A 19,007-nucleotide genomic window follows, 5' to 3' on the forward strand; every position below is an offset into this window, starting at 1 on the left:
GCCATGTCACTTAGCATCCATCTCTGGGTGTCCATCCCCTAATCTGTGCAATGCAGGTGGCATCTGAACTGCCACACCTCAGGTGATCATCCACTGATGGCAGAATGCTCTCCGTACAGCACTGAGTGCTTTGCAGTTACATAAGCTGCTGTCCTGCTGCTTGCTAAGGTGGTGGCTTCAAAGCAGGGGTTGCAGAGGCTGATAAAGGTTGAAGTCCAGGGCTTCCCTGGTGGCGCAGTGGTTGAGAGTCTGCCTGCCGATGCAGGGGACACGGGTTTGTGCCCCGGTCCGGGAAGATCCCACATGCCGCGGAGCGGCTGGGCCCGTGAGCCATGGCCACTGAGGCTGTGCGTCCGGAGCCTGTGCTCCACAACGGGAGAGGCCACAACAGTGAGAGGCCCGCGTACCGCCAAAAGAAAAAAAAAAAAGATTGAAGCCCAGAACACTCATGTTCACACATTATTTTCCCATGTTCCACACAGCACTTCATAGAAATCAAGGCTTAGTAAATAGTTTATAATGACAAAAGGTGTTCAGTCAGTAGAAGAATTAGGAAGCCTTCGTTTGGACCTTTCCTGGTCAATGAGGAATGGACGCCTTTACCATATACTGAACTTCGTTTAAATTACAGTTATAGGGCTTCCCTGGTGGCGCAGTGGTTAAGAATCCACCTGCCAATGCAGGGGACACGGGTTCGAGCCCTGGTCCAGGAAGATCCCACATGCCACGGAGCAACTAAGCCCGTGCGCCACAACTACTGAACCTGCGCTCTAGAGCCCGTGCTCTGAAACAAGAGAAGCCACTGCAATGGGAAGCCCGCGCACCACAACGAAGAGTAGACCCCGTTCACCGCAACTAGAGAAAGCCCGGGTGCCACAACTACTGAGCCTGCACTCTAGAGCCCGTGAGCCACAGCTACTGAGCCCACGTGCCGCAACTACTGAAGCCCACGCACCTAGAGCCCATGCTCCGCAACGGGAGAAGCCACCGCAATGAGAAGCCCGTGCACCGCAACGAAGTGTAGCCCCCGCTCGCCACAACTACAGAAAAGCCCACACGCGGCAACAAAGACCCAACACAGCCAAAGATAAAAATAAATAAATTTATTTTTTTTTAAATTGCAGTTACAGTCACCATCCTTATAGACATTTTAGTAATTTCATTTTTAAAAAGATAACATTTAAAAATGTGTTATGCTACATGCCCTGTACATGCATTAACTCATTAAACCCTCACTTATGAAACCCTACAGAGTTAGGACTATTATTATCCCATTTTATGGATGGGAAACAGAAACCCAAATCAATTAAGTAACTTGCCCAGGGCAACACGGCTAGTAAGTGGCAGAGCTGAGGTTCAAACGCAACAGAACCCCAGCCTCTTAACCACTGCTCTCTGCCTTCGTTAAGTGTCTTCCAGGGTTCTTTGGAAAGTAACCTAGGAGGCTTATTCTCATATTCTGTCATTTTACCGGATTTGATAGAGCCTGGAGCTACGAGAGGTCAGCGTGTCACCGTAGCTCATCCCGGAGCTGAAGGAATAGAAGGCAGAATCCCCCAGGCTGTTGTAGTCCTTATGTTTCGTCCCTTTGCGACACAGAGTTGACTTAAGTAGTTGCCAGCCAGCAGCAGGACAGCAGACCCCGGAGCCCACGGAAGCCATCAGTCGGCCAGGGGTTGGGTGTGTGGTGGTCTAGCTTTGACACCTCTCTCCCGCGCAGGGACCCCCTGGTTCTTTCGACTTCCTGTTGCTCATGCTGGCGGACATCCGCAACGACATCACCGAGCTGCAGGAAAAGGTGTTCGGGCACCGGACTGACTCTTCAGCAGAGGAGTTCCCGTTACCTCAGGAATTTTCCAGCTCTCCAGAGACCATGGACTTCGGCTCTGGAGATGACAACCCCAAAAGAACCGAGACAAGAGACTTGGGAACCCACAGAGACTTCTATCCTTAGCACACGCCGACATCTTCACGCCAAAGGAAGAGCAGTGTCCGCCTGCAGTGAAATCATCCAGAGGACAGAACAGAACACCGCTGGAGACCTAGAAAAGATAACGTTCTTTTTTTCTTTTTTTTAAACTCTTTTCCTTTCTTCTCCGTACTTCTCTTATCCCAAACACTATTTTCAGGCTAGACATACTAAAGACAAGAGGGAGGAAATGATTGATTTACTTGCTTCCCCTGGAGAATCTGCAGTGGAACTTTTCTTTGACTTCCTTATTTTCCAGGGACTTCTGATTTCTGAATCAGGTTCTCTCACAGTGTCTTAAAATTTGGCAGACTATCAAAAAGGGGGGAATGGCAAGGTGAGTTCTAAGAAAATGTGAGTTTACTTTTTAAAAATAATAGATACGTGTCCAAAATAGACTATTACACCTCAGTGTCAAAGTTAAATCAAATGAAATGAATTAAATCAAATCAATTAAGTCAAATCAAAATTTTCAGTGAAAAGGGGGAGATGACAATGTATATTTATCTTGGTGGATAATTCTTTTTCCTTGTCAATCTAACAGATTTAAAATATTCTGTCCTCTTACCCAACCTTGTTTCCTAATTTTGATTAAGGAAAGGAGAGAAGGAGTGGAGATTAGAAAATATGGAGAAAAATTACAGTCCCATATTGACTGTCCTATAAGCTGCCACATACTAACATTCAAGATGTGACAGTTAAGGGTTCATACCACGCTTGTCTATAACTATCCTGTTTGAAGAAGAAAATTACTGTAGCTGTAGGAATAAATTCCATTTTCAAGACAAAAAGTAAGTGAATGCAGTGCCCTGGTTCACATTAGAACAGCGGGCTCCTGGTTTGCCAGGACGTTTTAAAGCTATCTGACCGAATGAGTGAGCTTGCTTAGTAAACCACAGATTATTTGTTAAACAAAGGTAACTGACCCTCAGGGAGAGGTGCTGAATTCCCTGGCTGTGACCGGGTGCCCGCCAGGTGCCATTAGGCTGTGATCCAGGTTGAATCGGTGTACGGTGGTGCTCAGGCTGGAAGAGGCTGCCTGCTCGGGTTGTTGGCCATGGGGCAGAAGACCCTTGGGCAGGGGACCTGCTGCGTCACAGAGGCAGGTAAATTTGCTGTCTGTAGGAATTAGAAGCCCTTGTCAGGGGCCAGCCAAGCTTGCCAGCGTGTTGAGACTAACACATGATTGAAAGATCTCTTGGATGAGGGAGGGGCAAAACAACAGTTTTCCTCGTTTGCTAAAAACTTCCTCCCGGTTTTTCCTTAATTTTCCATAATTTAGTCCTAGTTGCAGGTCTTCTTGATTTCCCTTCCTCGGCAAACACAGGAAGCAGCTGGCAAAGTATATTCCCAAACCTCCCCTGGAGTCAGTGTTTGCTCTTATGCTTCTGGGTCCCAGAAGGACACACATTCCGGAAAAGGCTGGAGCACGAGTGCTCAAGGGAGGGAGGGGCAGGAACATCTGCTACTTTGTAATATTGTTGGGGAACCTCTTGGTTTTAATGGGCAGCTTACAGGCTCCTTCAGGTTCACTTTGTGGCTTTGTCGTTTGACACCCAGAATGACGTTTCATCGACCTGTTCAGGAGACCTTTGCACTTATATTAAGCTTCACAAAGGACCACTGTTACAACTTTTCTTTGCTCATGTTCCCATTTCCCACCCTGCAGTGTCCCCATGACTTTCTGGGCGGTTTGTGTTTAATTTTCTTTTTCCATCTCCTTTTAGCCTACATCATTTCACTCTCCTGGGAGAGCTTGTTTAAAGACAACCACCGTGGGTGTTTATATTGCCACTTTTCAATCTTTCTTCAGAACAATAGGAAGGGCTTGTGTTTGCAAATCTCAAGTGACACCAGCCTTCCTTCTCTCCTCCCCATCCTGTTAGAGACACAGGGCTCCAGTCAGCCAGCCGGTGGCTGAGTTTTTCACCACCACTTGACTCCGCTGTTTCTTACTCACGCAAAGTCCCCGGTGACTGTCCACCAAAGTGTTACAGCTGAAAGCGAACGCATCCTCAGTGCTCCTTTTCTAGGATCTTTCCTGCCCCCCTTCAGCCTCTCCGGAATCTAATCTTCACAGCAGAAGCCCTCGCCAGCCACGGGTTCGCAGAGATGAACTGAGCAGATGTTGATTCCCATCTGGTATATATATTTAACGTTTGCCTGCTTGTGGGACGCGGTATTTAAAGTGTGTGGATGGATGAATGCTAAAAAAAAAAAAAAAAAACATGCACAGGCTCTATGAGAAATGATGAGGTTCATCTTTGATTTTTTTTAATGAAGAATTTAATTACCTTTTTAACCATGAACTGTATGTAGAAATAGAATTTTCTTCTCTGTTGTTGAGTACTCATAAAATGCAACGAAATTGCGTGTTTAGCCAGAGGCTAGGGTAATATATTAACAGAATGAATGGAAGGTGGTAATATCTGGGATTTGTGAGACGATTCTGGATAAGATTTTCTAACAAAACACACAGTAACCTGTATTTTATCATCTCAATCTGCTGGATCAGGTCAACTTATACAATAATTATTTATCCTCAGATTTTCAAAACTTGGACTGCTACCATAGGACTAAATATGTACTCTGTATGCCCAAATTATATTTTTCAAAGATAAGACATAATAAGGCATTGTTATTCCTAATGTGTCTTTTAGCTATGGGTGGAAAACCAAAGCTTCACTGTCTAAACGGGACTTCCGCTTAGAACCTAATGGAAAAGGCTTTTGGGGGTAGGGGGCATAAAATTTGCTACTTTTGGTATTCCACTTCATGTGTCATGGGGAAGAAAGGTCTTTGTACACGCCTCAATTCTTTCCCAGAAATGCAGACTTCAATTTTTTTCACCCTGATAACTAGAACTTAGAATAGGACTTCATAGATTGCTTCTGTTTCAGAAAGCGATGGGCATAAAACTCTCCAGTTCAATAGTGCAAGGAGGGGATACATTTTAGTTTATGAAAATCCTCCTCCCTTTCCAATTCCACAGGGAGAAATTATAAGCTTTATGATGCCAACGCCTATGGGGATACGAAGGGAATGCTGTCTTGTCTCTCCTTCTGTATTAATTCTAACACCTGCCACAGAATGAATTGGTCAACTAAAGTCATTTCTACCGTGTAAACTCAGGCCAATGTGTTCCTAGCCAAACAGGTAAATAACAAATGCACATTGGCATCCAGGGGTTGGGGCTTCGTTACTCCACCAGATGCCAGGTGAAGGGCCCCCTGGTTCTGGCCATGCTCCCTTTCTAGGGTTCATACTACTGTCGGCCTCGTGAGGCCTGCTGCCAGGAGTGCAGGGGGAGGATCTTCTTCGTGACTAGGCACCAGGCATCTCCTTGGGGTGATAGCAAATCCCTCCTCATACTTCGAGTGTCCCTCGCCCTCTCCCCACTCCAGCCTGTCACAGAGCAGCAGTATCACCTTAACATCTTTCAGATAACCTTTCCTGAAAAGGAAATTCATTTGCAGGAATCCAGGCCAAACAACTAGAAGAACAGAGCCATCTAAAGTTATTAATAGGGGCTTCCCTGGTGGCGCAGTGGTTGAGAGTCCGCCTGCCGATGCAGGGGACGCGGGTTCGTGCCCCGGTCCGGGAAGATCCCACATGCCGTGGAGCGGCTGAGCCCGTGAGCCATGGCCGCTGAGCCTGCGCGTCCGGAGCCTGTGCTCCACGACGGGAGAGGCCACAAGAGTGAGAGGCCCGCGTACCGCAAAAGAAAAAAAAGCGTAAAGTTATTAATGATGAGTTCAGGAAATAGATGAAATTTGTCCTGGCACCATCAGCATGTATGTTTCACAACAAATCAAAAAATAATTTTCCACTTGAGGAAAAAACACAAACATGGCCGTAATTGTTAACCCATAAAACCTTGGACTTCACGTGCTCCTGCAACAAATATTACTGCTTTAGGGATATCATAGGAAAAAGACCCTTTTACACATCCCCCAGGGGCCTCAGCGTTCTTTATGAGATCCCCAAAGCAAGCACCCTGAGGAATTCCATGTGTGTCGTGACTCTGTTTTTATTTCCAGTGGCTAGTCATATACTTCAGTAGCTATGTTCGTTATTTATAACAGGTCCATATAACAGTTGAGCTAGTATTCAGTTATAGATGTGATGCTATGAAATACTTCTGATAAGATTAGATATGCCTAATAACAAAGTTATTTTTCTTATGTGGTTGTACTGTGCTTTATCCTGATGCTCAGTCCTGAAGAAGCAGTCTGTTTATCAGATGGACACGAGGTGATGGAGAGACATGTTTCCCTGAGGAGCCGGAATCTGCCTTCCGGGTGGGCCACCTCCTGGGGGAGTGTGGTCCCAACATTTGAGTCTGAGTCATGGTCTGAGGGCCCAGCTTCCACTGAAGCTGAGTCTCAGAGGCCCACGTCCCCAGATTGGGGGGGGATCCTCTGGGACCCCCGTGGTGGGGTTTTCAAACGAGAAACTTTCTGGGGGTCGTTGGAGATGCCTTAGCGGGAGGCTTGTGAGGGTTCCACACCTGCCACGACTCCCACTGCCCCGTGAACAACTCAGCCTTCAGTTGGATTTGGATTGGGATTCCACATAAGTTTTCCTTTGGAAGGAAAAAAGTTGACTACCTAAAAAAAGAGGTTACAGTAGAGTTGGGGGAGAGAAAGAAAGCCCCATGAGTTGGTAGCTAAAGTTCCCTTATGTGAAGATTAAGAGGAGGGGAATTTTCATCAATTGGGCCACACGGGAGATGCAGTTATGTAATGAAACGGGAGGTTACTTCTAAGAGATGTACAGCACTCTTCGGCAGGGTGACTTTAGCATCCCAATCTGTTAATCTGTGTTTACACATCTCACTTCCCTGTAGCAAACAGTTATAGAATGCTTGCTGTCAGCTGCACACCGCGCTTTGCACAGCAGACACAGGGAAGCAAAAAGTCATAATCCCCATCCTCCTGGGGATTTTTGGCAAAACAGACACGGATCCTTCCAGGCAAAATAAATTAATTCCGTAAATATGCAATTACAAACTGTGATCAGTGCTATGAATGAAAAGTATCGCAGGAGCCAGTACCAGCTCATGCCAGTAGGAACCGCCCTTCAGTCCCGTGCCCTTCGTCCCAAAATCACACACACACAGCACCCAAGAGCATTCACGCCAGAGCCCCACGAGAGCTCTAGCCCTGGCAGAGAAAAGCTTTCATCCTCTGGATGAAACAGCAGCCGATGGAAAGCTACAAGACCCCTTCATATATGATATTTCTTAATTGAAAAAGGAGCTTACTGAACCAAAAGCTGGGTGATTGCCTCTGGGTGTCCCATTTGTGCAGTTGGCTGGTAACCTCATGTGCTCCGGTCTTGATTCCCAGCACAGTTTGAGGCTTGTTTCCTCCCAACCAGGACACTGAAGTTTTGAAAAAACTGGCTGCTTTTGGACCACCCCCAGCTCCTGTGCAGACTCTCACCACCTGCTCACATCTAGAGACAAGGTTACCCGGTGGCCAAGTGGAAACCTGCACTCAGCTGCTGGGGGCTCCACACAAAAAAGGTGACTCAGTGAGGGGCTCTGGGGACAGCTGCAGGTGAGTTGCAGGGTTCTGGGGAACTGATAGAGATGTGAGGAAGAGGGGTGTGTCCATTTCCTGGTGCTGCTGGAGCAAAGTACCACAACTGGGGACTTAAACAACAGAAATATGTTTTCTTGCACTTCTGGAAGCTGGAAGTCCAGTGGGTGTCAGAAGGGTGGGCAACCTACTGGAGGCCCTGAGGGAAAGCCATCCCATGCCTCTCTCCGAGAGTTTCTGGTAGTTGCTGGCAATCCTGGATGCTACATGCCTCTGACGTCACTCGCCATTCTCCCTCCGTGTCTCTGTGTCCCTGTGCCTTCCCATGGCATCCTCCTTTCCGTGTGTTCTGTGTCTCTGTTTTCTCTTCTTATAAAGACACTACTTACTGCATGAGGACCTACCCTAATCCATTATGACCTCATCTCAATTTAATTATATCTGCAAAGACCCTATTTCCACAAAGATCACATTGAGAAGTACTAGGTAGACATGAATTTTGGGAGGACACCATTCAACCCAGTACAAGAAAACGTTCTCCCCAGCCATTGACTCTTGTCACCTGACTTATTTCCTTTAATAGCATTTTTTCCAATCTGAAATTCTTACTGGCTCCCTTCATTCAAGACAAGTTTATTGAGGGCCAAGGATAGAGCAGTGATAGTGCAAAGTCTCTGCTGTCATGGAGTTTGTCTCTTTGTCCAGGAAGACAAACAGATCTATGTTTTAGGGTTCTCCAGAGAAACAGAACCAATAGGATATATATATATGTGGGTGGTTGGATGGATGGATATAGATGTGTGTGTATGTATGTACACAAACAGAAAGACTTAAGGAATTGGCTCATGTGATTGTAGAGGCTGTCAAGCCTTAAAACTGCAGGGTAGGCTAGCATCCTGGAGCCCCAGGGAAGAGCTGATGTTGCTGTTTGACTCCAAAGGCAGACTCCTGACAGAATTCCCTTTTCAGGGTCAGTGTTTTTCTATTAAGGCCTTTGATTGGATGAGGCCCACCCGCATTACAGAGGGCAATCTGCTTTATGCAAAGTCTACTGATTTAAATGCTAATCTCATCTTAAAAAATGCCTTCACAGAAACATCTAGAATCACGTTTGCTCACATATCTGGATACTGACACCAAATACTGGGCCTAGCCAAGTTGACACATAAGCCATTATAAGCCATTATAATATAAGCCATTATAATATGTATCAGTATTAAAAAGAACTATGGGGGGAAATTAAGGGTAGAGGAATAGAGTGCTGGAGGGTGTCTATTTTCGGTGGGATCTTCTGGAAAGACCTCACCGACAAAGGGGTTGTGAGCAGAGACCTGAATGAAGGGAGAGGTGAGCCATGTGGAGATCCTGGGGGAGAACGATCCACACAAGACCCTGAGGAGGACCTGCTTGGGGTGCTCAAAAAGTAGCAAGGGGTCAGTGTGGCTGGAAATGAATAAGCAAGGCGGGGGGTGGGGGGGAGGAGTGGTAGGAAATGCCTTGGAGAGGCAGCCAGAGCCCAAGTAGAGCCTTAGGACTTTGCACTCCCTTCTGGGCCCGTGGAGGGTCTTTGAAGGGGCGAGGGTGGAAGCAGGGGAACCCATTGGGAGACTATCGAAGCAAGTTCCTTGTTTTTTGACTGTCTCCCTCTGTGAGAACTTGCTGCTTGTCTGGTGTCTGCTTCCTTGCTAGACTAGAAACTCAGCGGGCAGGAACTTTCTATTTCTCTCTGCTGTATTCCCAGCATCTGCCACTGTGCCCAGTATACAGCAACATTTTATAGCGTATTTGATAGAATTGCACATTTAGCCTTCCCCAAACCCTATTAGGTAGGTACTTTTATTAGCCTTAATATAGAGAGGGATAAAATAGCTTGCCCAGGGTCACACAGCTAAAGCAGTTGTAACAGAGCCGTATTTCAAAACACATTAATTCACCATCTGATTAATCCTGTAGGATACATATAACTCAGCCACCCAGCCCACATTCTCCCCCAACATTGGAATCGAACACGACTTCACAGAATGGGCTTCCATGGTGCAGGAGACCAGGATCACCATTTGCTTCCACCATGCAATTTCCTGATCTATAAAGAATTAACCTTTCTGACCTTCTGATATGAGGTGACTGGCAAATGTACACAGATTATTAACATATATTCTCAAGGTAATGAAGAAAGAATTACAAAACAATTATAGTGACTATTATGTAGTGTTGGATATGGCCCAAAGATAACAACTGAGAGTCAACACTCAAAAAGAAATACAATAGATTAAATAACACATTATCTAATAGAAGGAAACATGCTGTTTTTCAGGAAAGATTTTTTTTCTAGAAGGAATATATCAATGAGTCTTTATCACTGACCTACATACAAAACCATTTCTTTATAAAGCTTCATGGTGAAAGTGAGGGAGCCTAAGAAAGCATGTTTTCATTCAGCTGTCAGAGGGGTTAGTTTCATGCTGCAGGTATATGTCTGATGGGTGAACTTAAGGAAAGGGTAAAGCTTAGACTGCCTTGAGGAGTAACCAATAAGATCAGCAGCTTTCATGGGACTTCCGTGGTGGTGCAGTGGTTAAGAATCCGCCTGCCAATGCAGGGGACACGGGTTCGAGCCCTGGTCCAGGAAGATCCCACATGCCACGAAGCAACTAAGCCCGTGCGCCACAACTACTGAACCTGCGCTCTAGAGCCCACATGCCACAACTACTGAGGCTGCGCTCTAGAGCCCGTGCTCTGCAACAAGAGAAGCCACTGCAATGAGAAGCCCGCACACCACAATGAAGAGTAGACCCCGTTCACTGCGGGCAGCAACAAAGACCCAACACAGCCAAAAATAAATTTTAAAAAAAGGATCAGCTTTCAAATGTTTTGACATTGACCCACTGGAAAGATACACATTTTACACACTGACCCAACATTTAAAATAATTGAAACAAATTTCACAAGATTTACCCCTACTACGTATGATGTGCTCATATGTTCTATGATTGCATTTTGTAAAAAATCCTAGTCGCAAGCACTGAATTGATTTCATGACTTACTAACGAGTGGCAGCCCACAGTTTGAAAACCACTTGCTTAGACCACTTGCTTCTCAAACTTTGTTGTGCATATGGATCAGCGGGGGGACTTTACAAAAGTGAAGATTCTGATCCAGTGGTTATGGCCAAGGTGGGGTCTGAGATTTGCATTCTCACAAGTTCCCAGGTGATGTCACCCCTGCAGCTCCGTGAACCACACTGTGAGTGGCAAAGACCCATCTGCAACACAGGAGTATCTGCTCTGAGCTTTAGATGGGAGCAGGAGAGAATCCGATTAATTTAGGACTCTGACAAAAAGTCAGGAATGCACATATGGCTATTATATCTCAATAACGTAATCCCTTGTGCCTGCTACTGTGTTAAAGAAAACATGGCTTCCCTGGGAAATGGCACATCCTAAGATACCGTCAAATAAAACTTACGTCGCCATTAACGTTTTATGAGTAATCAAGTTGAAAGCCAGCCGAAGGGGAAAGAAAATGTCTGGAGGGGAAACGGAGACCCTGGTGGGGAAACAGGAGGGTGGCAAACACAAGCTTTGTGCAGGTTGCTGTTATCTGGGAGGCTGGTTCCCAGAGATGGGAGGACAGAAATGAAGTCCACGCAGCCGGTCAACTCTGCTGAGCTGGATTCGCCTCCTGTTCCCACGCGGTGTGGTGTCTTCACCAGCATTCCCAGGCAAGTCAGGGACTCCAGATTCTCATCCGTTTCTGGCAAGGTGACAACTTATGTTTTGAATTCTAACTTCTTCAGTCTCTTTTCTGTGGCTTTTTATCCCCTTCTGTCTCTAACCTCACTGCCAACCGCACTGGGAGTGGAAGCTGGGTGGGGAAATGATTAAGCCAGAAGGAAAGTTGTATCTATGGAGTCATGTTTTGTTTTAGAAATAGTTTTTATGATATATAAGTATGGCACTGTTTCCAAACTCAAGTGTTGTTGGTGTATCTATGGAGTCGTGTTTTGTTTTATAAATAGTTTTTATGATACATAAGGATGGAACTGTTTCCAAAGTCAAGCTTCATTGGTTTTGTTTGGTTTTTTAACTGTAACCCATGGGTGTTCTTGGCGCTCTCTGCTTTGTCTGCCCCGGCTCCCCCAGAAACACAGTAATTAACGTGGATCTGCCCTGAGTCAGCTCGGAGACAGCTGTCGACCTTGTTACCCCCAGAATTCTGGAGGTAATGCACAGCGTCTTGCTAGTCTGCCATCACGCCATGTAATTGAAAGACCACGTCACGTAGAATACGCCTCCCCTGTACCAACAGCATCATTTATTTACAATTCAGTAAAAGTCTCAGCCCAAACCAGCAAAACCATCTATATGATTGTGGAGAGCCATATGTGGGTAATTTGCCTTCTGACAAAAATCTGGAGAGGAGAAAGGTGCCACAAATTGAATTAGGTTCAGACTGTTCAGAAAGGAAATAACAGCTGGAAAACATTTCAAACAGAGATCCCTTCGAAGAGCCTTCCAAGGACAGCCGCCAAGTACATTTTTCTTTCCAGGCTTATTCTATGTGCTGTTGGCTGCTGCGGTCCACGCCACCAGCCAGATTGACACACGCTTTATATATAAATATTCACACCGTGTGCGATGAGAGCCTTTGGATTGACAGGATTTGATTTGAGTGTTCCAAATAAGAGAAAGTGGCCCCAGGGAATTGGCTTTCCCAGCTAGAGGGGCATCCTTCTGCCAAGGATCAAATCCGCGGTCAGTGTAAGAGAGCACCTTCTCTGAGCAAGGCTCTGATGAGTTATCAACACTCACTTTGTTGCACCTGCGTCTTCTTCTGCTTGGTTCTCTGATTACTGGACTTGGAGTTCCACTTGGTGGCCTGTCCATGGTCAGACGGGACTGAAGGGCTGCAGCTGTGCTCCTTCCCGACACCCACTTTGCAGAGAGGTACATGGGCATCCCTCCCTCGGGCAGTTCAGTCTCACTCTTGTCGTTTACTTGATTCCCAAAGTCTCCAGTGAGACCAGAGAATCTGGTTACTATTCTCAGGGGAGAGTTGCCCTGGGTGGCCTCAGGGCTAAGGGGTGAAGGTGGATCCTGGATGCATGGTGGGGAGCTCAGAGGAGTGAAGGACCACCCTCTGGGGGAATGGGGAAGCTGCAACCGACAACCCCAAATACCAAGCCTCCCCACTCCCCCCCACCCCCCCCATCCCCACCCCCTGCCGTGAGTCTGCCTCAAGTCTGAAATTCTCACCACTAACTTCCCTTCTTAGGGACCATCCACTCAGGTTACCGCTTTCAAGAGCTGGTTTATCCATAAACCAGCAGGTACATGGAAAACTTAGTTACCTGACTCTATATTAAGACCCAAACAGAAAACAATTTTGACGGAATTTGTGATATATAATGAGGAGGGAGAGACAGAACCAGTCTCAGAGCTAAACTCCAGTATGGCTAGCTCCAGGGCAAGAGGGAGGATTACAAGAGAATCCAAGACAGCAACCCATGAGCTTTGTTATCTCAAACGCACCTCTCTTCCAGTTCAATGAATGTTCTCTCCACTTACGCATCATTGTGAATTGGGAGGCTTCTGAGTCGCTTCCATTGGTAGCTGGGTGACCCCCGTGTCACAGTAGGGGAACAGGAAGGAATGAGTTCAGCCTCACTTGCAACAATTCGGATCAGGGCTGTATCCGGGTCAGAGCTGTGCCGGGGGCTTCTCCACCTCCCACTCTTTGCTGTCTTGAAAGACCGGGTCCTTCCTTTCTCCCAGGCACTATTAGTAGGCAGTCATGCCAATCTGTTTCCTACCCTTCATCATAAACTTTTTGAGGACAGGAATTGACCATCTTCATAGCTTCCGGGGAACCTAGAACAGTATTTGACGCACACACATTAAGAGTTCAGAAAATGTTAGGTAGCAACTAGTTGTTAAGGATACAGTCACGAGTGGCCCCCAATTACTTCCATGCATTCAACTATTCAACAAATAACGCATCGGGTGCGCTCTGTGTGCCATGCACCGTGGTGAGCACTGGATATATAATCGATATCAAGACCAGCTCTGGTCCCCTGTCTTTATGGGGTGGTGTAGTCTAGTGAATGAAATCACCGGCCTGTGTGGATACATACTGAAGCCCCGTCACCCTTTTAATTTTTGTACAAAATTTTCCCGAGGATCTTTACAATTCGAAACTGGATTCTTCATTCTAGACACCACCACCTGCCCTCGCCCATTTTATAGAAGAGCGACCACACTGGCAACAGGACAAGGCCTGTCTCATGCTTCTCCTGCTGCTTCCTCTTCCGCACTGTGTGTTTACAGATGGCTTTAACAAGCTGCAAAGCCTGCTCAGGACGTGGAATTTTCCTTTTGAACCAAGATTGTGCTTTGACCCAAAGCTGAGGTCAAAATGCACTAAGAACCCTCACACTCAAAGTGAGCATCTTCTAACAGGCAGTAGCCGCCTCCCCAGAGGGCTTGCAGCTCCTATGCAGGACGATGCCTCTCCCTCTGCCTCCCACACACCCCCAACTGCGGGAGAAGAGGGCTGGAGAGAGGGAGGCGTAGACAGACTTGCAGAGAATATGGTGTTCTTGATGCCGAGTTATTCCCTACCCGTGGGGGGCCAGGAGGGGAGTTTCCCATCCCTAATGTCAAGTGAAAGGGAGTTCTAAGAGGCTCACCCCTAACAATGTAGGTGCTTCTAAAATGTACGAGGGCAGCTGTTCTCTGGTTAGAGATGTGCTGAGCTGCAGAGCTCATGGGCCTGCGCTGTTCCTGCCACTCAAGCAAGGCTCAGCACACGCATTCATGGGAGGATGCTCTAGGAGGCTAGGGGTAGGGTTTGCTTTCCTTTTCCATCTACACCTCCAACCACCATGGAGAAGAAGAGAGGGGGTGCTTGGCATGGGTGCCTTGAAGAGAGGAGATGTATTTATACATAGAGATGCCTCACCTGCTGGTGGGAGGAGCCTCTCCCACAGAGCTTGAAGGCACCCTGGTTTCTTGTTCCTGGGAAGAAGACGGGGATGCTCCAGCCACCCTCCGCTTGCATGTGAAGGAGCTCAGAGGTGAGAAGACGAGTAGGAACCCAGTAGCAGGGTCCCCTCCCCGCTCTGACATGTGACAGTGACAGAGAGCCAGCCCTCACACCTCCTGCCTGGCTCCAAGCCTCCAGGAGCTTGAATTAGTGGAGACAGGGTGTGGAGGAACCTCAGAACCAAATCCCTGCTCCCCTCCAAGACGCCGGGCCCACAGCCCCGGCCTCCACTGGAGTTGGGGAGGAGTGAAGAGGCAAGCTTTAAGTCAAGTTCAAGTTTAAAGTGTTTTAAATGAACAGGGCTTGGTCTTAAACCCTAAAACTGATGAGAAAGTTAGAATTTGGTCAAGATTTTGTGAAAAGAGCTGCAACCAAAAAAAGGGGGGGGGGGGCGGAGGGGATTCAACAAAAGTTAAAAAAACACTTTCTATCCCTAATAAATTTAGACTTTTCAACAAACCAGTTACAGGTGAGATGCATTTTTTTAATTAGTACTTTCAAGTTCACTTTATAGCTACTTCCTTGGGGTGCTACTTCAGTTATTGTAATTAGGCATGGAGATCACCTGTTTTTATCTTTTAGGTATGCACGGGTCCAATCACCGTCCAAAGCAAGTGCCGGAGAAACTGTAGATCTGAAAAAGTAGACATGTTCCTTCATCTTCGTGAGATGCAGCATCCTATCGCCGTTAGCACCGTCCATCAGAACTCTAGGCTCTGTTTACTGAAGAGAGATGTCTTTGCTGTAACCATTCTGGTATTTCACAACTAGCATTGCCCGGGGGATGCATGTGAGGAAATCCAGACATAGGCAGAGATTTCTTTCGAATGCCAGGGGAAGTGAAAAATGGAAGATGTGCATGGCAAACCCAATGTTGAGGTCATTAGGTTTCAAAACAGGAGGGAGAAACACATGCACGTGTGGATTTGCCTGCAAAGCTTCTCAATTCTTGGACCTCGGGCCTATAGTTGAGATTATGCTGTTGGCGTCAGGGATGTCCAAATATCTCCGTAATTATTCTTGACTGAGTTGACTCACTTTGGGGGAAGGTGGATGGCGGGGTGGGAAAGAGAAAAAAGTTATTTTCTGGCCAGGTTTATCCAATTCTCCTTTGTGAATTTGTGGAGGTCAGTCAGTGACACCATTAAAATATTTAATGTATGTTTCATGATTTTTTAAATCATTTTAAAAAAATTACTTCAAATATTATGATATCTGTTATATGCTAGCTGTAAATAATCCCATGGGGTAGAGAGACTATAGATAAAAGAAGCTTGTCCATGGGTTGATAATTGTGAAAGCTGAGTGGTTGGTGCATAGGTGTTCATTATAATATTCCCTCTACTTTTGTATGTTTGAACATTAAAAATGTCTGTAATAAAACGTCTTTCAAAATTGCATGAAGATTTAATAGCTTAAAAAAAATCATTTGCTGGTTATCCAATGGAAACATTATCTAGCCTAAGGCAGAGAACACAGTCCAGTGCCCACCTGAGCTGCAGGTGCCTGTCACTTGAGGGGAAGCTCTGAGCCTCCTTTCCAGAAGAGTCCCCACTTTACAGAATTGGCTCTGTCCTGGAGAAATCAGAGCCATACACTTGGTGTGAAAAGAAATCCCATCTCTCTGTTTTTTATTCTTTGTTTTTCTTCCTTACATAATGAGCCCAATATCTATGGAAGAAGCGGAGGCGTACACCCTTCACTGCCACTTCTGGGCAATGTTTTTCCTCTAAAAATTTCCAGTGGACTCATCTATTTATTTGGGGATTTGTCACAGTCATTTCTTGACCATCCCCATGGCCAGAGGCAAAAACTCTAGGACTAGGTTTGGTCCCTAATGGAAAGAATTTTTCAAGCCTCAATAAAACTCAAAAGTCTTTAAAGGGAATTTGCCTCAGGCTCCTTTCCACACCACTGGGCCCCACAAATTTGTCCCAGCTTCTCTCCACTACCTTTGGCCCCGGACAAAAGGGACATGGGTAGAGTGGGACTCTGGGTCTCATGGGAAGAGTTTCCAAAGATTTTCCTTTTTTTTCCTGTCTAATTGGTCAATTTAGTAAATTCTAATTCTAAATGAATTGGAAACTTTGATTTTCTGTAAACAAATACAGCGCCTGCCATGGTGGACTCTGCTGTTGATGGTTACCCAGCAATTCTTCCTCTTTCTCGTAACAAAATCTGTCTTTCCTTTGGAGAACCCATTCATATGGCTGGGGTATGGCTGACCCCACTTTCACCACAGAGGTGGACACACATATAATCCCTGCTACCAGGCAGTGCCTAGAACGCAGTAGGGGAATAGTGATTAATTGGATGGATGGATGAGACTTTCGGTTGTTAGTGACTGATTCATTAGTAAATACGTTTCCCAGCAGTTCTCATACCTTTTTTAATCTCAGCACCATTTTATATTTTTAAATACTACTGAGGACCCCAAAGAGCTACCATTTATGGCCGCAAGTTATCTTCTCTGCCATATGGAGAAAGCCCACCTGAGAATGAAGCCAACATAGAGGAATGCAGAGCTGAGAGAGAGAGAGAGAGAGAGAAAAAAAACTAAACAACATGATGTGAAGACCTGGAAAATGCCCAAAGAAAGAACTACCCCGGCATTTTTCAGTTAAGTGAGCCAGTAATTTCCCTTGTCGCCTGAAATACTTTACACTGTATTCCTGTTGGAGTTGTTGGTTGCTGCAGGATGACTTAGGCTGAATAGTCCCGATTCTTCAGTGTGCACATCCTCCCAGGTCTACGTGATCATTAAACAGTGGGTCCATATGGTCGTGACGACAGTTAAGCAGTATCTAGAACCTCGCACATGAGCTAACTGCCATCAGAAATTTGAGAGATTTGTGAGACGTAATATTTATGAGACCTGATGATCCAGGGAAATGGCTTTAGTAGTGGTTAGTATATACCCCAGCAGCATTTTAAGGATGGACAGCCTCGGGGACAGTGTGATGATGCTAATCTACGTGAAAGTCCACAAGGCCTCAACATTAAGAGCTGTTTGGGGACTTAGAGCACAAAGATGGGAGCTTTTGAGCAGATCTGCCCCAATTTCCTAGAATACACTTGATGGTGTTTGGAACCCATGCCAAACTCATGATCACATCTATGATCCAGCAGAGACTGCTTTGCTTCCATGCTGACAGAACCGTAACAGTGTGCCCTTTTCCAGGGAATCAGAAAATGACTCTTGCAGCCTCAGAGAAGTCTCCAAAGTGAGTTGCGTGGAATAATGTAAAGAATTAATGAGCCAATTTTGGACTTCCTCACCACCCCAAAAGACCCACGTGATTCCTTTGGTTGGTAAATCTAATAAGAAGTGAGAAAGACAGAGAGGTAAGTCTGTCAGCAGAACTGGCCCAAAAAACTCAGGTAAGAGACTCTGGGATATACCTGGGAAGGCAGAAGCGATATAGGTGTGACGTACAGCCCTTAAAATTGGACCTGTGAGGCAGAGACTACTAATTGTCCTTCACCTTCTCCCTTAGTAATAAAACTCCTGGTTTTTAGCTGGGGCTTGTGACCATCCAAAATCAAGACTACCTTTCCCAGCCTCCCTGGCAACTAGAGATGTCATGTGACAAGGTACCAGTCAATGAATATAAGCAAACCTTTATGTTTAACTTCCAGAAGGTGTCCTTAAAGGAAGGAGACAGCCTCTTTTCCTCCTTCCTGCTGGCTGGGATTTAGATGTAATGTTGAGGAGTTAAGCAGCCATTTTATACTGTGAATTGGACCATGAAGGAGGGTAAAGCAGAAAGAAAATGGAGCCAGGGTCCCTGATGATCATGGAGCCATTACACTAATCCTTGGCAGCCCACCTCTGGCCTTGTGTGCAAGGGAAACGTGAACTGCCATCTCTATTAACCACTGGAATTACTGATACTTGTCAGTTTTTCTTAATGTGCAAACAATCTGATATGATAAAAAAAAAAAAACCCTCAACAGACAAATTCTCTGCCAGTGAAAATTAGCAAAACCTCAAACCCAATTAGAAGACCCTCCAAAACTCTTCCTCAGGTCAGCTATGGACAACAGTCATCCAGCATCTCACCTTTTGCCCCAGGGTTAGTGAGATGGATTCTGAAAAGGGGACTGGAGCTACCTTACTTTCTCTGGCTGTGGCATTGAGCAGCTTTGAGTGGCTGCTTGCTCTCACACTTGCTTTTCTTCCCGTTCAAAGGCTCTAATCTTAGAAGGGAGGTGGTTAAATTCTACAACTTACGTGTTTGCACACTTGCTCTTTGGGAATCTGCTTTCCCCAGTCCCAGCATTGGTAAGAGACTCCAATACTTGTCAGCACCTACAGGGGCAACTGAGAGGGACTGAATATGCACCTAGTAAGAGAAGGAAAGGAGGAAAGGGAGATGTTAGCCCAGTGGCTCTCAAACTTGAGTGGGAATCAGATTCAGCTGGAGGGCTTGTTAAAACAGATTGCT

At 46.1% G+C, this 19,007-nt stretch overlaps 1 protein-coding gene across 16 annotated transcripts in view; it reads left to right on the forward strand.

Annotated features, from left to right (window-relative positions):
• The window catches only part of CCBE1 (collagen and calcium binding EGF domains 1), a 250,728-nt gene extending 234,782 nt beyond the window's left edge, over nt 1-15,946 (forward strand). For 14 of the 16 annotated variants that reach the window (XM_032603624.1, XM_032603622.1, XM_032603623.1 and 11 more), the window contains one exon: nt 1,721-15,946. In XM_032603624.1, coding sequence (XP_032459515.1) covers nt 1,721-1,954 — 234 coding nt within the window. In that variant the 3' untranslated portion in view covers nt 1,955-15,946. The remainder of the gene's footprint in view (nt 1-1,720) is intronic. The other 2 variants (XR_004345528.1, XR_004345529.1) reach the window with 2 other exon arrangements.
• The last annotated feature ends 3,061 nt before the right edge of the window (nt 15,947-19,007 follow it).

The sequence above is a fragment of the Phocoena sinus genome, chromosome 14 (genome assembly GCF_008692025.1).
Source record: "Phocoena sinus isolate mPhoSin1 chromosome 14, mPhoSin1.pri, whole genome shotgun sequence".
In the NCBI taxonomy this organism is placed as follows: domain Eukaryota; kingdom Metazoa; phylum Chordata; class Mammalia; order Artiodactyla; family Phocoenidae; genus Phocoena; species Phocoena sinus.